The sequence below is a fragment of the Carassius carassius genome, chromosome 8 (genome assembly GCF_963082965.1).
Source record: "Carassius carassius chromosome 8, fCarCar2.1, whole genome shotgun sequence".
NCBI classification, from domain to species: Eukaryota; Metazoa; Chordata; class Actinopteri; order Cypriniformes; family Cyprinidae; genus Carassius; species Carassius carassius.
In genome coordinates this window covers 29,317,471-29,341,391 of record NC_081762.1, presented here as the reverse complement: position 1 = coordinate 29,341,391, position 23,921 = coordinate 29,317,471, and the positions used below count along the sequence as shown (strand labels likewise).

The following is a 23,921-nucleotide window of genomic DNA, read 5'->3' as shown; positions in this document are numbered from 1 at the left end:
CTCTTTTATTGATGGCCAGAGGTTTTCCCTCTCTGTTCTGCTCCCATTAGACACTTTAGAGAGTATATATATTATTGTATTATTGATTCAGGCATAGGGCAGGAATAACTGCGATTATTACAGTAATAACAATTATCACAATTTACATTATATTTATACCATTGTTTAATGCAACTGCATGCCGTATTTTTATATAAAAAAATAAATAAGCCAAAAACATTCTAACTGAAAAACTTTTAGTACTTTTCTATAGTATTAAGCCTCAAATGTCATATATGCATTGGATTGGTTTCTTCCCTAAATGATAAAAAAGTACAATTTTGAAAGGTATTATAATGTTAATGAAATCTAAAAATTTAAAACAATTGGAAAAACCTTTAAGATAACGTAGAAAGAAAAAGAAAAAAAAAACATGTTAAGCATGCATAATAAAATAAGTGGACTTTGAACGATTAATTGTCGCTTTGAACGATTACTTAATTGTGGTATCCATAATTGTACTTTTGATTAGAAATTCAATTAATTTTGCAGCCCTATTCAGGCAAATAAAATAAAAAGAATACAAGAATATTCTAAAAACATAATGATTTTAATGATTTTAAAGATTTTAAAGTTAAGAATGAGTCTTGTAAGTAATCAGGTCTTTAATTTTTTTTCTGTGATGGATGGCAAATAAAATTTTCTCTCAACTATTCGACTGTGTTAGATTGACTTTTTTTCTTCTTCTTCTTCACTGAGCTTAATGAAATGCATTTTGAGACAGCCTTTCCATCAGTGATGAACCTATGATGCCTGAAAATCCTCTCCTCTACAGTCCTCTCCAGACTACTCAGTTCTGAAATGGAGGAAATGTCTTTCTCTGCCTGTTTTTTGAAAGCAGGTCTGATCCCAGCTCTGCTCACTCTGGGCAAACAACCTCATGAAGGGCGTCCTGGGATACTTTTTAAGCAGTAGAAGTTGTTGAAGAACTTCCCATGTTTGTTAATGCTAGACATCTTTTGGATGCTTCTCCTTGACTGTCAGCGTCAGAACAAAGCTTTAATTTATAATACATGTATATGTATAATATATATTTGCTTGTAAATACAGCCTTGATATACATTTACATTTAATTATTTAGCAGACACTTTTATCCAAAGCAACCTTTGAGGATAATAGAAGCAATTAAACAACTACTTTCCTACATTGTATTTACTATAATATATATGCACCTATTATAGTAAGTACATATGAAATATTGTATTTTGCTAGTTCTTTTATCCAAAGCAACTTACAAGCACCATGTGCTTCTGTTTGAGCTTCAGATATGCTTGTAAATACAAGACGTAATCACAGTAACTTGATGATTGAACTAAGTAGCAACTCAGTGCTTGGGGGTGTAAGCACACTCTACTGTAAATATGTACAGTGTAAATTGTAGAACCAGAATTTCATACATTAACACAATATATTTGTCCAAAAAAAGTAAAAGTAGATTTTAGATCATGAAAAGTAAAATTGCATTAAGTGTGGCTGGTAGTAAACACACAAATAGAAGCACTTACACACTTGGAGGGAAATATGTCTTAAAAGGATAGTCCACCCCAAAATATAATATTATGTCATTATTCACAACCAAACTTGTATCCATTTCTCATTTCGTTGGATGTAAAAGAAGACATTTGAAGAAAATCCAGAGTTTCAGTTTCCATTGTTCTCTATTGTTTGGACAAAAATACAATGGAAATCAATGGGGACCAAAAATGGTCTTCAGAATATCTTTTTTGTCTTTAGCAGAAAGAAATGCATTCAGGTTTGGGCAGTTTTATTTTTAGGGGAGTATTTTAAATGAAACCTGTGTCTAGCAAAAATGAGTGTTAAGACTTGAAGATATTCTTAGATTTATAGTTGGTGTTTGTTGAGAGATGAAATGTCAAGCACTGAGCGCTGTTGCTAGACGAGGTCAGTGAAAACATAGACGGCTGGTCCATGACCCCTGCTGCCTGCTCGTCTCGCTCTCACTCTCTCTGTCAGATCACCTCGCTTTTAATCCCAGAGGCTTCTTTTTTTAGCAGCCTTGCACTGAAAAGCATTTTTTAATCTCTCCTACATTAGTTATTTTTGGTCTCTGAATGCATTACTGTGGTTAAAAAGGCTCCGGTTAATACAAAATATTTCAACCATATGCCGCTTCTGATTAAATCAGACTACATACCACTCAGTATGTGACAGACCCTTTACAACCGAGAGCTGTCGGTCCATGAACCATGAAAAGTATTTACTTAGATTCACTTTTCACCATGGCTCCTCCCGCCTTCGACTCCATCGTGGGTCACTATTATGGCTGTGGCCTGGGTCCCACCTGGCACCGCCTGCTCCAAATCCCTCCTGTCTCTGTCTGGTCCGGCCTGGCACCTCCCTGGACTTTGTCTTACAGCCGAGGACACGCCTTTCGGGAGGGGGGGCGATATGTCACGCCTATGGGCTGTCTGTATGTGTTTTTCTCCCCAACTGTAGCTACAAACCCGATTCCAAAAAAGTTGGGACATTGTACAAATTGTGAGTAAAAAAAGGAATGGAGTAATTTACAAATCTCATTAACTTATATTTTATTCACAATAGAATATAGATAACATATCAAATGTTGAAAGCGAGACATTTTGAAATGCCATGCCAAATATTTGGTTCATTTTGGATTTCATGAGAGCTACACATTCCAAAAAAGTTGGGACAGGTAGCAATAAGAGGCTAGAAAAGTTAAATGTAGATATAAGGAACAGCTGGAGGACCAATTTGCAACTTTTTAGGTCAATTGGCAACATGATTGGGTATAAAAAGAGCCTCTCAGAGTGGCAGTGTCTCTCAGAAGTCAAGATGGGTAGAGGATCACCAATTCCCCCAATGCTGCGGCGACAAATAGTGGAGCAATATCAGAAAGGAGTTTCTCAGAGAAAAATTGCAAAGAGTTTGAAGTTATCATCATTTACAGTGCATAATATCATCCAAAGATTCAGAGAAACTCTATAGGTAAAAAAAGAAGCCATATCTAAACATGATCCAGAAGCGCAGGTGTTTTCTCTGGGCCAAGGCTCATTTAAAATGGACTGTGGCAAAGTGGAAAACTGTTCTGTGGTCAGACGAATCAAAATTTGAAGTTCTTTTTGGAAAACTGGGATGCCATGTCATCCAGACTAAAGAGGACAAAGACAACCCAAGTTGTTATCAGCGCTCAGTTCAGAAGCCTGAATCTCTGATGGTATGGCATGGCATGAGTGTGTGTGGCATGGGCAGCTTACACATCTGGAAAGGCACCATCAATGCTGAAAACTATAACCAAGTTCTAGAACAACATATGCTCCCATCCAGACATAGTCTCTTTCAGAGAAGACCTTGCATTTCTCAACATGACAATGCCAGACCATATACTGCATCAATTACAACATAATGGCTGCATAGAAGAAGGGTCTGGGTACTGAAATGGCCAGCCTGCAGTCCAGATCTTTCACCCATAGAAAACATTTGGATCACAAATAGGAAGATGCGACAAAGAAGACCTAACAGATGAGCAACTAGAAGCCTGTATTAGACAAGAATGGGACAACATTCCTATTCCTAAACTTGAGCAACTTTTCTCAGACATTTGCAGACTGTCATAAAAAGAAGAGCAGATGCCATGAAGACGTGTTGATGCCATGACATTTAAAATCAACTTATTTTTCCCTTAAAAAAAAAAAAATTCTCAGTTTTAACCTTTGATATGTCATCTATGTTGTATCCTGAATAAAATATTAAAATTTGAAATTCCACATCATTGCATTCGGTTTTTATTCACAATTTGTACAGTGTCCCAACTATTTTGGAATCAGGTTTGTACATGTACTAACTATATGGTTAGGATTAGGTTTAGGGTTTGGTTTAGGGTTACTCGCATGTAATTATGCATAATATATTATAATAGTAAGTACATGTAACATATGTAACAAGGACACCTTCAAATAAAGTGTTACCGAAGAAGTTTAGTAGTTTCACATCACTAAACTCAAGGACTGATATTCTAAAACTGATATTTCTGTCTTATTAGATAAGCTACGTTTGAAGTCATTAAATATCAAAAAAATGAAGTATGGCAGGTTATGACACTGCTCTGCAATAATTAGCTGTCTGTGTTTGTTTTTTCATCTCTAAACTTGTTTGGGACTCATTATGCTCTGAACTGTCTGCAGCCACAGTATTTTTAGCAAGTGCCATGTGGAAAATAAAGGAATCTACATTAAAATAACTACTTTTCAAGTTAGAATGATGTAAAGTCTTTATTTTGTTGCAGAAATGGATATGTCTTGTGTTGTTGCATGTGGTCTGAATGCAGAAACACTCTTTGGGCATCATCAGCACACTGCAGTTGTGTGTTAGTGTTTGGTGAAGTGCTCACAGTGTGGGTGGATGAGCAGCAGGGGAAGGTCATAGCTTTATTGTGCTGTTTTTCGCCACTCTAGTGCTGTGTGAAATATACCAGCGTTTCTGTCCATAACCTTGTTATTGGCATTTGCTTGGCTGCTGAATGTTTAGAAATGCCCAGAGATTTGTATCTCCCTTTCTGAGCTCTTTGTGTACTTCAGACTGTGATGTTGGATTGTATCAGATTCGGACGGTGTTATATGACCTTTACTGATAGATTTTTTCAGACCTGCCTTGCTATTACTCTGTCTGTCTTCCTAAAAGACCACATAGAGTTTTACTGCTTTAGACCGTGTTGTTGCTATGTGGGAATAAATATGTAGTTGAGAGACATGGAACTAAGTGCAATTTTTGTAGAAGTAAGATAATGATCCAAGAAGGAGACCAGCCAATAGTCTATAACACTAAAAATTGTTTCATCCAAACAAATTCCGTGTCATTTCAGGTCATACAGTAAATTTGATTTATATGACAGAATTCCGCGATTCCATTCGCATTTTCCACATCTCAGAAATCTATAATATTGAGGTGTTTTGCTACTTCAGTGTAACGTTATTGGGATTTATTGCACCTTAAGCAATGTCTGCTGCTGCCTTACCTTTGAGAAAAAACTGATGCGTGACCACTGAAGCAGCTCCAGTTAGCAAGCACTTTCGGCGTGAGAGTGAATTCAACATTGAATGGTCGGACTCGTAACTCCCAGCAAATCAGATGGGCCACAGATTGGTGAGTTCTGACAGGCTGCATCAGAGCCAAATTAGCACATTTCAAAATTCAGTTATTTTATCGGCTAATCGGTTTTGAAAATGACACACAGATAATCATAAAAATGCTTAATACCGGCGCCAATAATCGGCCAGGCCAATAATCGGTCGACCCCAAATGCAGAGTAAGATTTCAGAGTATGGACCAGCCATACTTGGCTGTATGTCAAAATAAATAAATAAATAAAAAACTAAGAAAACAAGCAATTAACAAAGTGAACATAATCAAAAAACATAACAATAAACTCAAAACCAGGAAGGGAAATGGGAACAATGAAAGCAAAATGCTAACTAATATATAGATATAAATAGTATTTTTATCCCATATCAAAATTCTTGATACACTGAAATTACATAATTTTTGTTACCAATTTCAATATCACAAAAAATAATACTAGCCTAAATAAAAGTAAGCTTACCGAAGACAAGTAAACAGTCACAAATAAACCTACAAAGGAACAAATATTGTTAAAAAAAAAATCGTCCCACTTGAAAAACTTAAAGCACTGAATAATACATATTATATTGTATAAAGAAAATTTGCAACTACTGAATAGTCTTCACTGTTTAAATTGAATATACATTCATTCATATTTATTTGACAAAAGTTATTCAGTAAAGAACAGTAAATGATTTAATGAATGAATGAATATAGTTTGTTCAAACACAAAAACAATATAAATCCAGTAAATAATCAAACTAACCTAAAATCTGTGTGGACACTGTTTTTTATCTGTTTTATGTGTCTGCTTCATTTGCATTTACAGCAACATCCACTCCATTATCAGCTGTAGTAAAATAACCTGATAGCTGGGGATTTTACTGACTAACTTAAGTTTTTCATTTTTTTTGAGCCACTCTCTTTCAGAATTGCTGAAATTTTTACTTATCGAATATTGTTATTTGCACGGCCATTCATGATTACTCCAGAATGAAGTGAAGAGTGGAGGTGAATACAGACATAGGCTAGTGGGCAGCGATCACCTGATTTTTCTACAAGTTATACAATTATGAAAAACAGTAAAAAAAATTCACCCAAATTTGTCTTTTAATTAATGAATTTTTTATTTTTTTTTTGGTAAATAAAGGGGATTTGCTATTAAAATTAAAACATGGAAGAAATAGTGTGTGATTTATTTCTTTAAAGGTGCCATCTGTCATGTCTGGCAAAAAAATCAAGTCATACTCCACATTCCATTACCAGATGGGGACAGTATGCCTCAATAAAGTGAATTGGTCTACTCTAGAGTAACAAACGACAACAGCATAGTCTCTATGCTCCGTCCCTACCTTCACAACAACCCTACAGCCATAGCCGAAGCCTAAGAGGACGTTTTGCCTCCAGAGGAACGTTGGGTGATGTCAAGTGATTTTGAAACATGACATCTTCAAGCTACTCCCCTTCACCTTTACCAGTGAATATGTTCATATTCGTTTTGTTCATATTACATTTTGAGTTGTATATACACATTATTTGAATTAAATTAATTTGACAGACAGCATTCTGTCAACATCATTGGTCAACATCAGACAGCTGATGTTGACCAAGCTAGCGCCAACCAACGTAACCAGAGCTGCCAACTCTCAAGCATTCACCGTGAGACACACGCAATTGACTTTTTTTCACATGCTTTCACGCCACACATCAATTTTCTCACGTACAAAAAAACCACGAAGCAAAGAGGACACGGAGACCAACAGACTAGACAGAGCAGGTTAGTTATGATATAAAAAAATGGGTAAGTTATAGCTAGCTAATTATCAAACGCAGCCACGGTTAGCCATCGCTAACATTAGCACGTTTATCAACAGCCTTCGATACATTTCTATGTTATAACTTCCCGAAAAAAAATACACAAACATATAAAACAAACTTCTAGCGAAATACTAACAGCATCTAACTTACCAATCCAAAAGAAATGTTGCAAGTTCGGTGTCGGACCTCATTTCTTTCAGGTCAATCAGTTGTCTCCAGAGATTGAAAGCAATGCCGATGTTTACTCTGGTTCGGCTCCTTTTCTTATCGGATTTGATTTGTGATTCCGAGCGCGGTTGTTTCCCTGTAGCATGTGGTGGTCTCTTGCCAAGGGCTTCAGTCATCCTTCCGCTCTCTTCCTTGAACTGAATTGAAGTAGTGGGCTGTACACACGATTGACATCAGGTTCAATTACGCCCAAAAGCCGTGCGAGTTATTCGTGTATTGCAGGTTGGCTGGTGGTTATGTTGCCCGCATACCGCCGCCCATGGCCGAAACTGGTATTACTAGCCGGGGCTAGTAATGTTAATGCTAATTAAGGTTGATATCTCTGCAGCACTATAACTAGATTTACATCATCGCCCTTATTTGACGCCCTTATTTCTTCTCATTCTTTTGATGCGTGTAGATCAAGTTTTTTTTTTCAACTATAGTAGCAGTAATCACATACATTCTACTAAATAATAGTAATATTTCTAGCACAATGCCTTTATGTAAAAATTAACTTGTTTTGACAGGTTGCAATGAATATCTTTAAATTGACACTGGTTTTACTCAAATGAAATGGTAAAATGCTTGTGAAGTTCTGGTGATGTTGTTTATGTATTCATGTCCTCATTGAGACGGCAGATGCTGAAATTACTGCAAGTGTCACACGCTTCAGTCTATGTAGTAAACAAACCATTCATTCATTCACACAGAGACGCACAGAACATGCAGAATTCATATTTCAACCAACATTTGCGGCTTAACATTGACAGATATTGGTCCATATGGAGATTTGATTTGATTAATTCATGCTAACTTTGACAAATTCCGTGACTGTCCATGTTAAAATGTAAGTTTCATTTTCATGACTGGATTTTGAGATTCCGTCCACTTTTTCTGCTTCGCGGAAATCATAGCACTGTATGCGTCAAGAACCGGGTTGACCGGGTACTCTGTACCACCGGTACTTAAAGAAACCTGCTACCATCACATTTTCATTTTTTTAGTACCGACTTGGTACCGAAGTACCGGGTCTTTTGACAAACCTAATTGTGTGTGTATCTACAGTATTTATATAAAATTCATTCATAATGTCATATGCATAACTCATATATATGTAACTGTCCATGGAAACTACAGAGCCAATATTATCTATTAATATTGAACTTGCAGTTTAAATTTACTGCATGTGAAAGAGATGGGGGAATTGTTGCAAGCCAGACTTGAAACTGCATCTCCAATCATGCATTTGTAAAAGCTGACATCAGTTTTAGCTTTAAGATTTGTTTTGCTTTGTGAATATATTTGTATTTGAATGTTGGAAAGGCATTACTCAACCTAAGGGTAAACTTTGAGTTTGGCGGGTTATTCTTTCAGTAGAGTTGCATTAGACAGCATACATTTCCTTGTGTGCGTGTGTTCCCTCCGTCTCTCCATTCACAAACCCAGTAGAAAACAGCCCATTAGTCAAGCCATTACATGTGATTGGGAGTTTTTTGGGGGTAAACACATTGCATGAACAAATAGCTGTTTTACCTCTCATTTGCTTTCTACTGCTTTCATCTCTCTCTCCATCTCTTTCAGTCTCACACTCTCTCTCTCTAGCCACTTTAGTTATCATGTGTGAAATGTTGCACATTCCTAAACCGCACCGAACTTGCTACTTCACAACAAACTTTACTATCATTTTAATTCAGTCATTTAGTACTTACAGTTCTGCTCATAAAAATGCATGTTATTTTTTGTTTACTACTGTGCTGAATAATTTGTTTCATTGCATACACTCAACAAGACAAAATAACTTAAAAAATTTTTTTTATAAAAAATAAACATTCAAAGGTTTACATACCCTTGCCTTGTACTGCTGTGCTGTGTCATTACATGAATGATCCATGAATGTTTTTGTGTTTTGTGATGGTTGTGTACGAGTCTCTTGTTTGTCCTGAGCAGTTCAATTTCTGCAGAAAAAAACTTCTGCACATTCTTCAGTTTTACAGCATCTGCATATTTGAGCCATTTCCAACAGTGACTGTTTGATTTTGAGATCCCTCATCACAATGGAAATAACTGAGGGACTCAATTATTACAAAAGGTTAAAACATTTTTTAATGCAAAATAATACATTTAGAGATGGAGGCTGTAACTTTTTGATTTGGATGATCAGGTTAAATTGTACTTATTTTATCCTCTGAGAAAATTATTATGGAGCTTTTGAAGAGCAGTACTAAATGAAAAATGAAAATGAAAAAAAAAAAGCTTAAAATAAGAAACATATGAAGGTGTCAAATATGCAGAAGTCAGAAAAGCATTAAAACTTTTTCATAGATAAACATTTTTATCCGACTAATGGCACACAGTCTAAAAGGAGAACTATTATGTCCCTTTTTTACACAATGTAATATTGGTCTCGGGTGTTCCCAGAATGTGTTTGGGAAGTTTCAGCTCAAAATACCCCACAGATCATTTATTATATCATTTTGAAATGCTTATTTTGAGTGGAAGCAGAAACAGGCTGTTTTTGTTCATGTCTCTTTAAATGCAAATAATCTGCTGCTCCCCGCCCCCTTTCCAGAATACAAGCTTGTTCCTCAGATACTCTGCTAAAAAAAAGCATCCCTGTTTGGTTTTGATTATCTTGTCTATCGTGCTGAAATCATGCATTTTAAAGTATATTAAACTTAAAATATAGAGTTTTCTGAGCGCACACAATCTGAAACACACACACAGAAAGCGACTGTCACACGTCAGACCTGTGAGAATTAAACTAAGCTCTCTTTCGTGTCTTATTGCACTTAAACTGTCAAATAGAGTTGTTCCGATTCCGATACTAGTATCGGAAATATCACCGATACCACAACAAATTCTGGCATCGGCGAGTACATGAACCCATATACCGATCCGATACCATTTTCTTAAACAAGACCTAGTTATGACCGCTAGCTTTGCCTAACCGCTGCAAAGAAGGTTCTTCTGCAGTATTTAGCAGTTAGCAGTATGTCCGCTGTTTAGCAGTATTTCAGATTGGACCAACCAGACAGTAAAACGGCGACTAGGGATGCCACAAGTACTGCCACTTCACTACCAAGTCGGTGCTGAAAATTAAAAAAATGTGATGATACCAGTGTCTCTGTAGAACCGGTAGTAAGTTACCGACTCCCGAGTATATTCGGTCCCTGCAGCTGCGTTCAGTCGCTTCAGTGTTAGTCTAAGCGCAGGGCTCCAGACTGTAGCCGAATATTAAACTGCAAAATACTATTTAAATATTACTCCTACAAATTCTACATCTCTGTGGGTGACGGGCGCAGATGCGCGGGAGCTCGCTGTTTTGTAGTCGCTGCCGTGTGTCACTATGTGAGGACACGAATGCATATACAGTCACTTCATGAGAATTTAACGTTTCATTTGAGAAAACTGTCATACACTGTCATGAACACAGACACTCAAAGATCTTCATGGCAACCCATCCAAATAAATGTTTGGTTTAACATGAGTAAATTGACGATATATTAAGCTACTGTTGTAGCCTACAGAAGATTTAGTAATAATGTAGTAATAATAATACGTCTCTATTAATAATAATAATTATGCATAGACGGTTGCTTGTTTTGTTGTAAAGAGATTATCTGATTAATATATCATTTTTTATATTCCTAGACTTATTTGTTGCAGTTTTTTATACAGTTATATTGTAAAACTAAAATACCTTTTTTAGTTTATGGTGTTAGATTTTTGGCTGCATTTGAAGTTCTTTTTCGCTTAAGAAAATAAATAATATTACTCAAATTCATGTCAGATAATAAAAATACTGTAAAGAATACAGAAGTTCGCCATGTATTTGTTCATGTTTTATTAAGGGATAAAAACACACCAGTTACAAAAACAGTCGGTTATGTCTGTCAAGGTAAACAGTTGTGAAAAAAACATGTTTAAATTATATATATATATATATGCTCTCTTGTCCTCTCTGAGGCTGGGACTCGAAACAGTATTCTGTGCTCATCAGTGCAGCTAAAGACAGAACAATTAGCAATGCTCTGCTCAAACTTTCACCGTGGCATTAGAACTGGTACACCATTGTCACTTGTGAAAACACAATGGCGCACTGTTGGTGAAAATCTGCAGACAGGGGCGCTCATATTATAATAAGATCCCCTTTCTACGTCACGGGGAGTGAAATCCGAGCGGCTCATTTTTTCACAAGCTTGCAGAAAAAGGCTTACTAGGTTGCTTTTTCACAATTTCTGGGTTGCAATAAAAAAAACTTTTTTTCAATAAATAAGCAAACAACCCAGCTCAGGTGGGAAAAGGAATGCAAAAGTGATATAATGCATTATTTTGCAATTAGTTATTTTTTATGGAGTAACACAATATTGTAATGCATTACATTAAAATAACTTTCTCTGACACTGATCAGAACTAAAATTAAACCGTAAAATAATCGATAATGTCACACCTGGTGTGAGCCAGATTTACAGTAAATGCAGATTTGAGTGCCATTTCAGAGCTTAGCTTATATACATAGTAAAAAACGACACTTTTCTTTTTGTGGGTGAACTTCCTTCATGAGCATGACTCAGAGAGAGTTCCTAGTTGATCAGTTTCGCAAACCCAAGCCATCTCCTCAAAGACCTTCTAAACAGTTTCTCTCACTTGAACGTGACTTGAGGCCAGATCACAGGAGCCAGCTCCTGAAGGACATCCCCCTCTGATGTTTTGTGGAAGCAGTCTGGATTGTCAGCAGAGGTCAAGCAGATGGTAATGCTCCTCAGGGGAGAGACGGGGCGGTGGGGAAAACCGCATCTGGAAGGCTGGTTTCCTGAAACGCTGCGCTCTGCCATAAACATATATCCTGCTATACAAACACAGACTTACAGATAACTGTTAACTGGAGGTTGCATAATAGAGGGGTTATATATTACACTTTTGTTTTTGGCAGTGTCTGTGAAAGTATCATACGGGTGTATTGTGTGCATGTGTGTTTTACTCTAAGACTTAACTCCAGTTAAGCCATTCGTTGGATGACATTCAGAAGAGTGTAAACACTGGCTCTGCTGTACTTTAATAACATGAAATTGATAATCGGTATATCAGTTTTCTCTTGTCAGTGTCAGGTTCGTGTAAATTTAGGGTGAGTTTATATGTACCACACTGAGAGAGAGAGCTATCCATTATATCTCTGTTATCACTGGCACTTGTCCAGCTGGTGCAGGACGCCACAGAGGTAAAGAAAAAACACATTTAAGGAACAAATTGTGCATAGTAAATGGGTGGTTGGTGATAACCTTCTTGATTATTAATTTGTTGTGTGTCTGGACAGATTAATTTGGCCATGTATTCTAATGACTCTCAACATTTCTTTCTAGATTTTCATGTTGGGAGGGATTCGTGCAGCTCAGCCCTGGCAGGACTAAACGCCCCCCCGTCTTTCTGGTAAGAACAGATTTAACACATTTATACAAAACTAAATGAAGATTTTAATTTAGTCAAAAATGTTAACTAATTAATGCAATAACCCTCAAAACAAAGCAAAGACACAAGGCTTATGTTGTAGAGACCATAATGTCATAGAGACTTTGGTGTGGATTCTTTGACTTGGGTCAGTAAGCAATGTCCTGACACAACAGCACCACAACTGTATTGTGCTACAAACACCTTATTACCAATCCAAAAATATCAAAAAGAGTCATACCGTATACTAATGCAGACTTATTCTACCCTTTTTTAAAACAATCTCGCAGAAAGGCAGTTTTCACTTGGAAATGCACCTCTGTGACTGTGATGTGAAAGCCTATGTATGTATTCCACTGATTGGGTTTATTTTTCAACAATTGTTTTTTTTTTTACATATAGAAAGCGTTTGTCTGCAGTGACATTAGAAATATGTAATATGATCAGGACATTCTTCCAATGAAAACACCATCTGCTGTCCTCGTTCACACTGCCGTTGCCATGTCAATGAGTCTATATTTAATAAAATCATTTCATCCTCGCTACCAAATTAACTAATAGCGCATCCCATCAGCTGTTCAGATACACCTGTGTTCCTGCTCGAGTCAAGTGCTCTGTTTGTGGTCCTTTTGTTTCAGGATAACACTAGTACTAACAAGTAATGACCAATAATAGCATGGTAATCCTATTATCTATTTTCACATATACAATGTCAACATATTCTTTAAAGTTATTTGAAGTACAATGTAAATATGTTTTTGGTGAGAAATTAACAGCCGTCACCAGCCAAATGCAGGTATTTCTTTGCAGTGGTAGGTACACTGAAAAAAAAAAACATTGGTGAAGGATTGACTTTAAAATCTTTTTCATTATGGGTTTTTTTTTCTTTCTGTTTCTGCGTTTAAGTGCTATAATCGCATCCCCGGTGCATCTACCAACCCAGAAAATGTGAAAAAGAAGAACCCAGTATTTATATATATGAAAGAAAATAGCTGCTTAGATTTCGCTCCCTCGTGATGTAGAAAGGAGATCTTATTGTATAATATTAACGCTCCTTAAACTGCAGGTTTTCACCCACGGTGCCACCATTGTGTTTTCTCAAGTGACAGTAGTGTATTTGACAGTTTAATGCAATAAGACATGAAAGAGTGCTTTCTGTGCAGATGTGTGCACCCAGAAAACCTGTGTGCAAAGCAGTAATCAAAGCAAAAGGTGGCTACTTTGAAGAACCTAGAATATGACATATTTTCAGTTGTTTCACACTTTTTTGTTATGTATATAATTCCACGTGTTAATTCATAATTTTGATGCCTTCTACAATTTTCATAGTCTTGAAAATAAAGAAAACTCTTTGAATGAGAAGGTGTGTCCAAACTTTTGGCCTGTACTGTATATATATATATATATATATATATATATATATATATATATATGACTATAATTTATACCAATATCTCTGTTCTGCATTTTGCTCCATAAAGTCCTGCTTCTGACTGGTCACGTAAGGACAGTGAGGGCAAGTGTGCAGCTCTTCATAGCATGAGTGTGTGCTCTTGTGTTCCCACATGAGTTTTTCTGCATGGCTGCGCTCTCCTCAGATGGCCTTTCCCACGTTACAGCTCACACACACACCACCTCACTGGGAACAGATGGCATCATTATTCATAAAAGATTTGAGGCAGCGTGTTGCACTCTGGCCAGCAAAACATGTCTTTCCTTTGTGGAAACACAAGCAGAGGGGTCAGCAGTGTGTGCTTGCATGACTCTCGTAAAGTTAAATACAGCATAGGATATTATTACAGTATATGCTGCACATTCTGACCTCTGTGAAACTTTAAGTAATGGAATACTTGAGGGGAAAAATGTAATTGCGTGCTCATTTGCACTCACGTTGTTCCAGTCCCACATGTTTTGTCTCAAAAGGGAGTAAGTGTGCAATTACAACCTAGGATCAATTGAAAAACATGTCTGAGGCACAAAATTACATAAAGTCTCTTTTTGCCAAAGGTGATGGCGGCTAGGAAACATAACTTTTTGGATTGCATCCAGCTCCTTCTGCTTGAAGATCACGATTTATTATTTTGGTATTATGTGGGACAGGAAGAGTTGTAGTCTGGCCAGCAGGTTATAAATGAAGGTAGAGCTGTGACCACAAGCATGATGATAGTCTGTCTTGCTATAAGCTGCGTTGTGGTGCTATCTGGTCTAGCTTGAAGTGTTCATAGTGGCCATAAGGATCTATGCTGAGCACTTTGAGGTCTTCACTGAGGATCAGTCGTGAGGGCTTGTGTAATCGCCAAAGTTTTTGCTGAAATTTAAGAGCGGTGTTCTGGTTGTTTCTGAATGTAGGTCAACAATCTGGTATTAATACGATCCAGATCCAGCTAACTATGGTAACAAACAGACTAATAAAAGCATAGATGCTGCTCCTCTTTCAAGATAACAAGTGAATTTGGTGTTGTTGATGTTATTGGTTGAAGTCCATGAAGTCAAGATCTTTCAGTGTTAAAAGAGAGTGGTGATGGTGATGTTTAAGAGCGATAACAATGTTGCACCTCCTTGCTGGACTTCTGTCTTCACATGCAAAGTATGAAACAACAATCACAATCACAACAACAGTTTCAAAGAAAAGTTGCTGTAAAACCTTTTTATATAAAGAGAAATCTGTTTTGTTAGACTGTTCCTGGGGATGTGGTCAAAATCCCTCTCGAGTTGCAAGAAGCTGATTTAAAGTCAAATCTGCCAATCAATGTTTCACAAGGTGAATATCTTGTCACAACATGACCTCTTCTTAACTGAATCCTGCCTGTTCATTCCTTAGTTTTTTGTCTACTGTTTCTGAGATCTGCTGAATGAACGATAATCTTTGCAAAATCATTGACAAAAGGGTGATGCCGCAGCAGCTCTTGCGGTTACTCAGTTCACCTTGCTTTGGGATCTGCTCAATGATCCCATCTGTCCAGTCATCTGGTATTTTCTTTTATTCTCACATGGCTTCAAAAAGTGTTCATAGTATTTTGGCTGTAGATTCTGCTTTGAAAATCTGTGTTGAGCTTATCCTATCCAGGTGCTATTTTGTTTTTGAGGAATCTGATGATTTCTTCTTTGTCTTGTCAAGTCAAATCACCTTTATTTATATAGCGATTTAAACAAAATACATTGCGTCAAAGCAACTGAACAACATTCATTAGAAAAACAGTGTGTCAATAATGCAAAATGATAGTTAAAGGCAGTTCATCATTGGATTCAGTTATGTCATCTCTGTTCAGTTAAATAGTGTCTGTGCATTTATTTGCAATCAAGTCAATGATATCACTGTAGATGAAGTGTCCCCAACTAAGCAAGCTAGAGGCGCCAGCGGCAAGGAACCGAAACTCCGTCGGTGGCAGAATGTAGAAAAAAACCTTGGGAGAAACCAGGCTCAGTTGGGGGGCCAGTTCTCCTCTGACCAGACGAAACCAGTAGTTCAATTCCAGGCTGCAGCAAAGTCAGATTGTGCAGAAGAATCATCTGTTTCCTGTGGTCTTGTCCTGGTGCTCCTCTGAGACAAGGTCTTTACAGGGGATCTGTATCTGGGGCTCTAGTTGTCCTGGTCTCTGCTGTCTTTCAGGGATGTAGAGGTCCTTTCTAGGTGCTGATCCACCATCTGGTCTGGATACGTACTGGATCCGGGTGACTGCAGTGACCCTCTGATCTGGACACAGACTGGATCTGGAGGCCACGGTGACCTCGGAATAAGAGAGAAACAGACAAATATTAGCGTAGATGCCATTCTTCTAATGATGTAGCAAGTACATAGGGTGTTATGGGAAGTGTTCCCGGTTCCGGTTTACCTAATTAATGCAGCCTAAAAATCCTTTAACGGATTTGGATAATAAAATATCCAATTAGTATATTAGCATATTAGTATGTTATGTGTATGCCAGGTTAAAGAGATGGGTCTTTAATCTAGATTTAAACTGCAAGAGTGTGTCTGCCTCCCGAACAATGTTAGGTAGGTTAGTCCAGAGTTTGGGCGCCAAATAGGAAAAGGATCTGCCGCCCGCAGTTGATTTTGATATTCTAGCTATTATCAAATTGCCTGAGTTTTGAGAACGTAGTGGACGTAGAGGATTATAATGTAAAAGGACTATATTATATTCTTGTGGGACTATATTAACATCTAGATCAATCTCTGCTGTTGAGGATAGTTTATTTAGGATTTCACTTAAGTGCTTTGCCAATTGAGTGTCCTGTTCTGCTTCTGATGTAAGAAGTCACCCCTGAACATCAGTATTTCCACTATACTTTCCAGGCTATCTTGGCGATCTTATACACCTTGTTCCTGTTTGTCAGCTGCTGCTTCGCTTGGCTTGTAATATTGTCCATGCATGAACACTTGTCTGGTCTTGCCATTATTATTTTTTTCATTGTTTGATCCGCTTTCTAATGGAATGCTTCACTGGTAACAGAATGTGCTACTCTGATCTGGTCCCACACTTTCACTGCCTGTGTGAGGTTCTCAGTATCTGCTAGAGTCTGGAATCTGTTCTTGAGCTATAAAATAGAAGCATTCTTTACTCTGGGGTCACACGTTTTCTCCATTGCAAACTGCTGACTTTCTCTTTGGTTTCCAAGTTATGTGAGGCAAATGTGAAAATGTGTTAGTCTAGAAATTATGCACTATCAGTTTGAGATCAGAATATAGTATTATGCACAGACCACATGGATCTAATTTTGTGTGAAATAAATAAAAGTTGGTGTTCAGCTGGAAACTGCAGTGAATTGTATTGGTACTTTTTGGTTTAGTTTCTGGAGAGCCATGCTTTCCAGCAAGCCTAAGTGGTGGAATTACTACATCCATCAACCAAAAAAAGGATGTTTTTTCCAGTTGGTCTGAAGTCAGTGCTCTCCTACCTACCTGCTCAATCAGCCTGAGCCAGTCTGGCTATCCTCTTTTGACCTCTGACATCAACAAGGCATTTTCACTTCATTTTGAGCTGCCGCTCACTGTATATTTACTCATCAGCTTGGAGGTCCAGTACACCTGCATTTTATGGACTTACAAAGATGGATTGTATCTCTGCAAATAATTCTTTGTGCTCATCTAAAGAAAGATACATTTTTCGTTGTGACATGTCTCTGTGTTTTCACATTGTTTTCTCCGTTGCTCTAATATGGGAATAACATATGGCACTGAATCAAGCTGACGAACCCATCTGAACCAGTGGATTTTGCCACATTTTTGACTAAAAAGCAAAGTTGTATTTTTTTCACTGTGTGTCCGAGTTGATGTTCTCAACTCTGACCCTGAACTCACAGGTCTATGTGTTTGTCTTTGCTTGCCTCTGTTTTCATGAAGAAGTTCCAGTTTGGCCCAGGGTCATAAAACCTTTCTGTTTTGGGCTTTAAGTCATGACGATGAGTTCTCTGAACTGCAAACCAAGCACACACAGAGAGATCATCGAGGGCCTTTGAAAGGAGTTACTTGAATTTGATTCATGTCTCGTAATATTTGTATCTGGCAGTGTTACTGTGTGTCTGTTGGGCTTGTGAGCTTTGTATCAGTGTCTAAACTGGGTCCAGTTATTTATTTGTCTTGGTATTCATTCAGTGACAAGGATGTCAGGATTGCAATGACAGGATTTTTGAAGTAGTACTGATGAACACAAATACTTTTTTTAATGGTCTGCATCAAGTTCATTATAGACATGCTAACATAAACAGAGCTACTGAGTCAGATCTCAGACTGAGCTCTAAATGCTTATTGATCAAAGTCATTTGGCCTCGTTTAGAGGAAGTTATCTCTTTCTGTAGACCAGGCAGTGATTCAAAGCTCAATTGTTGCTTTGAGGGTTGGAAAAAAATCTGAATTTAAGAATTGGACCCCTTTCAATTAGCAGGCTGTAATTAGGGCCCAAAAACCTTTTTTGTAGCATTTTCACTGCATTTTGGTTTATTTTGTTCATAAAGCCCCTATTGATTTCCAACCCTGGTCTACACACACACAGCCTCTGAAATGCTGGTGGAACATAAATGTATTATTATATTTAATTACATTTTAATAAGATTTTTGGTAACACTTTATTTTAAGGTATCCTTGTTACAGTGGCGGCTCCAGAGATTTTCTGTTGCAGGTGCTATGGGGGTGCTCAACACTTAAAAGAAGGTGCTTTAAATTTTGCGGCGTCTCATTATAGAGGTCGCATTGGACCCTCTTTGGTATGCGTACACGCCCGCATTAACTATATTCATTCTGCGACTATATATATATACATATATATATATATATATATATATATATACATATATATTCAACGCAAGGGCTATAGATACAACATACATAAGCCTTTTAATGTAAACCTCTGAAAATATTATTTCACACAATTATGTCACACTTGAGCCCTGAATACAACGGAGCAGCAAACAGCAACAAACAGCGTTTGATGGGTTGGTAGCTAACTTCTTGTCCACTGTTGGATCAAACTTAGCAATAACATGCAGCAACTCACGAAAGTTTCCCAAGTTGTGTGACGACTCGCCCTCTCTGTGACCTCTCTGTGCGATCCCCTGGCAGGCTGTGAACCGCAGGCTCTCCACCACAGCTTTCATGTATTTTCTGTTCTCCATAACTAACGCAGAATGTCCCTTATCAAGCAGGTTTGCTATTTTAGATCCGCTTGTCTCTTTTTGCTTGAACTCATTCCATCCTTCCATAGCAAATTTGTGTCCCATACTTTCATGATGGCTCTTCAGAGATGCTGATGCTTTTCGCCAGTTGTTAAATCCGTTGCTGCTGCTTGTAAATGTTGGCTCTACATGAAATCCGTGCCCTCGTTTCAGAAAATGCCTACACGCAAAACAAAATGCGGCATCCTTGATCACGCTGTATTCTAGCCATGAATACTGATCCATCCAACTTTTATTTAAACTTCTCTGCTGATTCCCAAATTGCCGTGTGGGGTATTTTTGAAGGACTGGCCTTCTTGGGCCCTCTTGAGGATGGTTGCTAATATCAGCTGCAGCCCAAACCGTAACGTTAGCATCCTCAATGGAAACCGCCGCCGGCGATTCTCCTCCGTCTTCAAGTTCATCCCCAAGATTTTCTTGTTCCTGGGGCTCTGGACGACGAGTGGTGTGTCTGCTCCTTCACAGTCTCGTTTCTCGTTTCAGGGTGTGACTCAGAACGTGGACGTTTAGGGAGCAAAAAACGATCCATGGTGTATTTTACTTTGCTTAAACTCGCTATCAAAAACAAGCTGAAATGCATTAAGGTCAAATGTTCGCAGGGGGCTGCGCCCATTGGACAAAGAAGATCACCTGTTTTGGCCTCATGTTATTAAAGACTAAAAAATATATATATTAAAGTATTATTTGATTCCTATTTTAAAAACATGAAAAAGAATATTCAAACATGACATTAAAATATAAATATAAAAAATTACAGACATTTCTTGGGGGTGCTGGGCAGGTGCTATGACTATAATAGGGGGAGCTGCAGCACCACCTAGCTCCCCCCTGGCGCCGCCACTGCCTTGTTACACGTTACATGTACTTACCATTTTAATAACAATAGATCATGGATAATTACATGCAAGTAACCCTAAGCCAAACCCTAAACCTAACCCTAACCATATAGTAAGTACATGTAGTTTATAAATATTACTCAGTACTCAAATGTATAATTGCACTGTAACAAGGACACACTTTTTTTGTAGTCTTAAATTTAAGTTTTTGCACATTGTGTTAAATTAAGGGGTTAGTAAAACACTGCATGAGAGACTGACTTAAATACACATGCAAAATAACCTGTAGTACTATGTATCTTTATGCGTTTCAATTAAAAATTTGGAGGAAACTTACTGTTTGCAAAGCAGAATGCATATATCCAACATACTGATAATGAAGCCTCTGTGAAAAATCACTAAAAATGAATTCTGCCACTGATATGATGATTTTTTTTTCCTTTTCTTTTTTTTTTGCATATGTTGTCTGCATTGTCTATTCAAAACTAATTTTGCCTTTTTGCATATGTTGTCTGCATTGTCTATTCAAAACTAATTTTGCCTATCAAGTAAATGCTAATTGATTAAACCGAGTACTACTAATTGCAGGTTGCACAGCACAAAACCCCAGACTGTAGGCCTGTTTGGATTGTTTTTCAGCATACAGCTAATCACCACAATCCGGTGTACTTTACTGCTGTATTACAGATATCCTTATTAAATGAAATTCTGTTCACACCAGTTTTTTTGTGGTGGTAAGAGCACAATGTGTCAAGTACATTTGCATAGAAAGAAGGCAGTTTACTCAACAAATGTTGAGTGGCACGGTTATGTTGCAGCTAGTGAAAACAACTGTATGTAAGGCATTTTAAAGGTTATTCTGATGGCACACTGACTTATAATAAGGTGAATAATTTCTGTTTTTGCCAATGCTGTGCCCCAAACATCTGTTCTGGGAACATGTTAGGGGAACAGTCAGGGAAATGCCATGGCCTGGTGACTTATTGTGCTGCTCGTTCTGTGTGATGTTCATGTGTGTGGTTGTAGATCTTCAGTGGTATGAGGAAGCACAACGTGAAGGAAGTGTGGTAATACACTGCTTCAAAGAATGTCATATCTGATATAGACTCATTTCCTGTTAACTGCCTCTGGAAAAAAAGGGCAAGCATTTAACATATTTCTACCAGATGAATTAGTTCTGTCGTGAGCATGTAAACAATGTTGATTAAATTGACAAATGATGCATTTTGTCATTTAGATTTTCTTAATCAGCTTCAGAAAGTCAGGAAGTTCTGAAATTCCCATTTATTATGTTGTTTTTAATGTTATTTTCAACGTGTGATGACAAAGGCAAATTGCCTTTTTTTTTGCATTCTAACAGTTTTTCCAATTGAATTACTTTCGCTGTTTGCAAAATTGAATTTGAATGATCACATTTAGTCTTTCTTAAAAAGAAAAGCTTAAATAGGTTGCTCATTGTTGCCACTGTTTTGTCATTACCATTCACCAAGCTTTGCTAAATAACTTTGCCAGTGGTGACAGATTTTTATATTGACATAAAAGTAGATATAAAATATGGACAAAGACATAACAGTTTGCCAGTCATTGCACACAACTGTACACTATTAAAAATAAAGGTGCTTCAAAAAGTTCTCTAAACGATGCCATAGACCCTTTTTTGGTTCAACAAAGAACCATTCAGTCAAAGGTTCTTTAAAGAACCATCTCTTTCTTACCTTTTTATAATCTGAAGAACCTTATTTCACCACAACCTTTTGTGAAACAGAAAGGTTCTTCAGATGTTAAAGGTTCTTTACGGAACCATTCAGACAAAAGGTTCTTCTATAGCATCAACCTTTATTTTAAGAGTGTATGTGCTGCAGGTTCCCCAGTGAAGAGCTGAAAGTAAACAGTCTTATTGCAGGGTTTTAAAGTAGATGCTTAGCAGAGCTTGTTATTGAAAATGTGATCTTTGTAGATTGTTTTCTCTCAAACCGTGTCTTGTTCTCGCCTCACTCTGAGGTTCTCTTGGCAGCAGCGAGTCCTGTAACAACAGCACTTCGAGTTTCCCACTCTGCACTTTTACCCTCGGTCTGAGAAACAACAGAAACTCCCTTTACAGTATCTGTGTTCCAGCTCAGTGAAAATATTCCTCAAACAAGGTTTGCTCTGAACCATTAACCTGAGCATGAAACGATTCCTATGAATTCCACTTGACAGACTCAAGCAGTTGAATTTTGTGTAGATAATTTCTATTAATACATTGATGGATTGATCTTTCTTTTCTTACATGTAGCCTGAAAAAGGGACAGTTCACCCAAAAATGAATTTTTTTTTTATTCACCCTCCACACTCCTGTTCAAGTTTATTTCTTCTGTTGAACACAAAAGAGGATGTTTTGAAGAATTCCATTGAGTTCCATATGCTTATGCATTGTGTAGAACCTTGCACACAAAGCAACTTAAATTGCATTGAAGATATAGAATAAGAGAGTTTTTGCATTCTTTCAGAACCGCGGCATTGCTAGTGTCATGCTCTGTTATTTGACAGGTTGTTTAAGAATTGTGTTCCAAAATATCAACAAATTTAGCTAAATTTAAGCTAAAGTGCACAATTAAAAAAATTTTTTGCCTGATTCCACTGAACAGCATTTGAATCCATTGCCAGTCCTAGTTTGTTCAGGTGACTAACTCTAAGTGTGAGAAAAGCATTGTTTGACCTACCAAACACCAATAATAACATGAACAAAGTAGTTAAATTAATTAGTTTTTGATACTTCTGTGTTTAATGCATATTGTCCTTCTGCGTGTCTTCCTCAGCCTCTGCTGCTTCACACGGCTGTGGGACGACTCCGATATCACGAAGAACAAGGTAGGCCAAAGCAACTCTCATTTTGAGCCACAGAACAGACCACAGGCAAGATTTCTTAATTACTGCATTATTCTGCTGTTTTTGTTATTATTTGTTGTTCTTCCTTTGACTTTGTGTGTCAGATATCAGCGAGTCTGTGGATGACAACAGCATGATGTTTAAGGCCTAATACACAGCAGTATGTCAGGTAATGTAAAAACAATTAATAAATAAATGTTAAATTTCAACCCAAGAATATACCTTCTGCATCTACCATCTCAGGCAGAATCGCTTTGTGTGTGTGTGATTTATAATCCAGAATAATCCAGGATGGTGTTTCACCATCTTTGTTTTAAAAGAGAAAGGAATGATTGGCATCTTGCTTGTTTCGTATGCGTACAGTATGTTCCAGTTTAGAATGTTCCAGAACATTTAGCCAGCCAACGGGGTTCCAGATGGAATTTCAGGACATTGGTGGGTTGATGAAAAGCTATAAATAAAAAATATATATAATTAAATCATAAAATGTAATTAATAAAATAAACAAATGCATTATTTTAAAACAAATACAATTAAGTACATACATTCTGGCACACAGCCTGCTGCCGTTTTTGTTCAGACCAATGAGAAAATGTTTGTCCTAAATCTTAATCCTAAAGATTTTAATCCTTAATTAAATCCTTAATTAAATCCTTAATTAAATCCTTAATCTTAATCCTTAATCCTATATATATATATATATATATATATATATATATATATATACATATATATATATATATATATATATATATATATGTATATATATATATATATATATATATATATAGACACAGCTGACAATAAAAAAAAACATGATTTTTGAAAGATTTAGGATTAAGATTCAAAACAAAACGAGATTTAGGATTAAGAATCAAAACAAAACGAGTATTAGGTCAACAATGCAGCAATATCTGACACTTTTACTTTGACCCAGTT

At 37.1% G+C, this 23,921-nt stretch overlaps 1 protein-coding gene across 6 annotated transcripts in view; it reads left to right on the top strand.

The window, feature by feature from the left end:
• The window catches only part of LOC132145695 (thyroid hormone receptor beta), a 140,588-nt gene that overhangs the window by 85,416 nt on the left and 31,251 nt on the right, over window positions 1–23,921 (top strand). For 5 of the 6 annotated variants that reach the window (XM_059556902.1, XM_059556903.1, XM_059556905.1 and 2 more), the window contains 3 exons: window positions 12,525–12,591; window positions 22,913–22,964; window positions 23,087–23,151. In XM_059556902.1, coding sequence (XP_059412885.1) covers window positions 23,145–23,151 — 7 coding nt within the window. In that variant the 5' untranslated portion in view covers window positions 12,525–12,591; window positions 22,913–22,964; window positions 23,087–23,144. Of the gene's footprint in view, window positions 1–11,893; window positions 11,917–12,524; window positions 12,592–22,912; window positions 22,965–23,086; window positions 23,152–23,921 lie in introns of those variants that run through there. The other variant, XM_059556906.1, reaches the window with a different exon arrangement.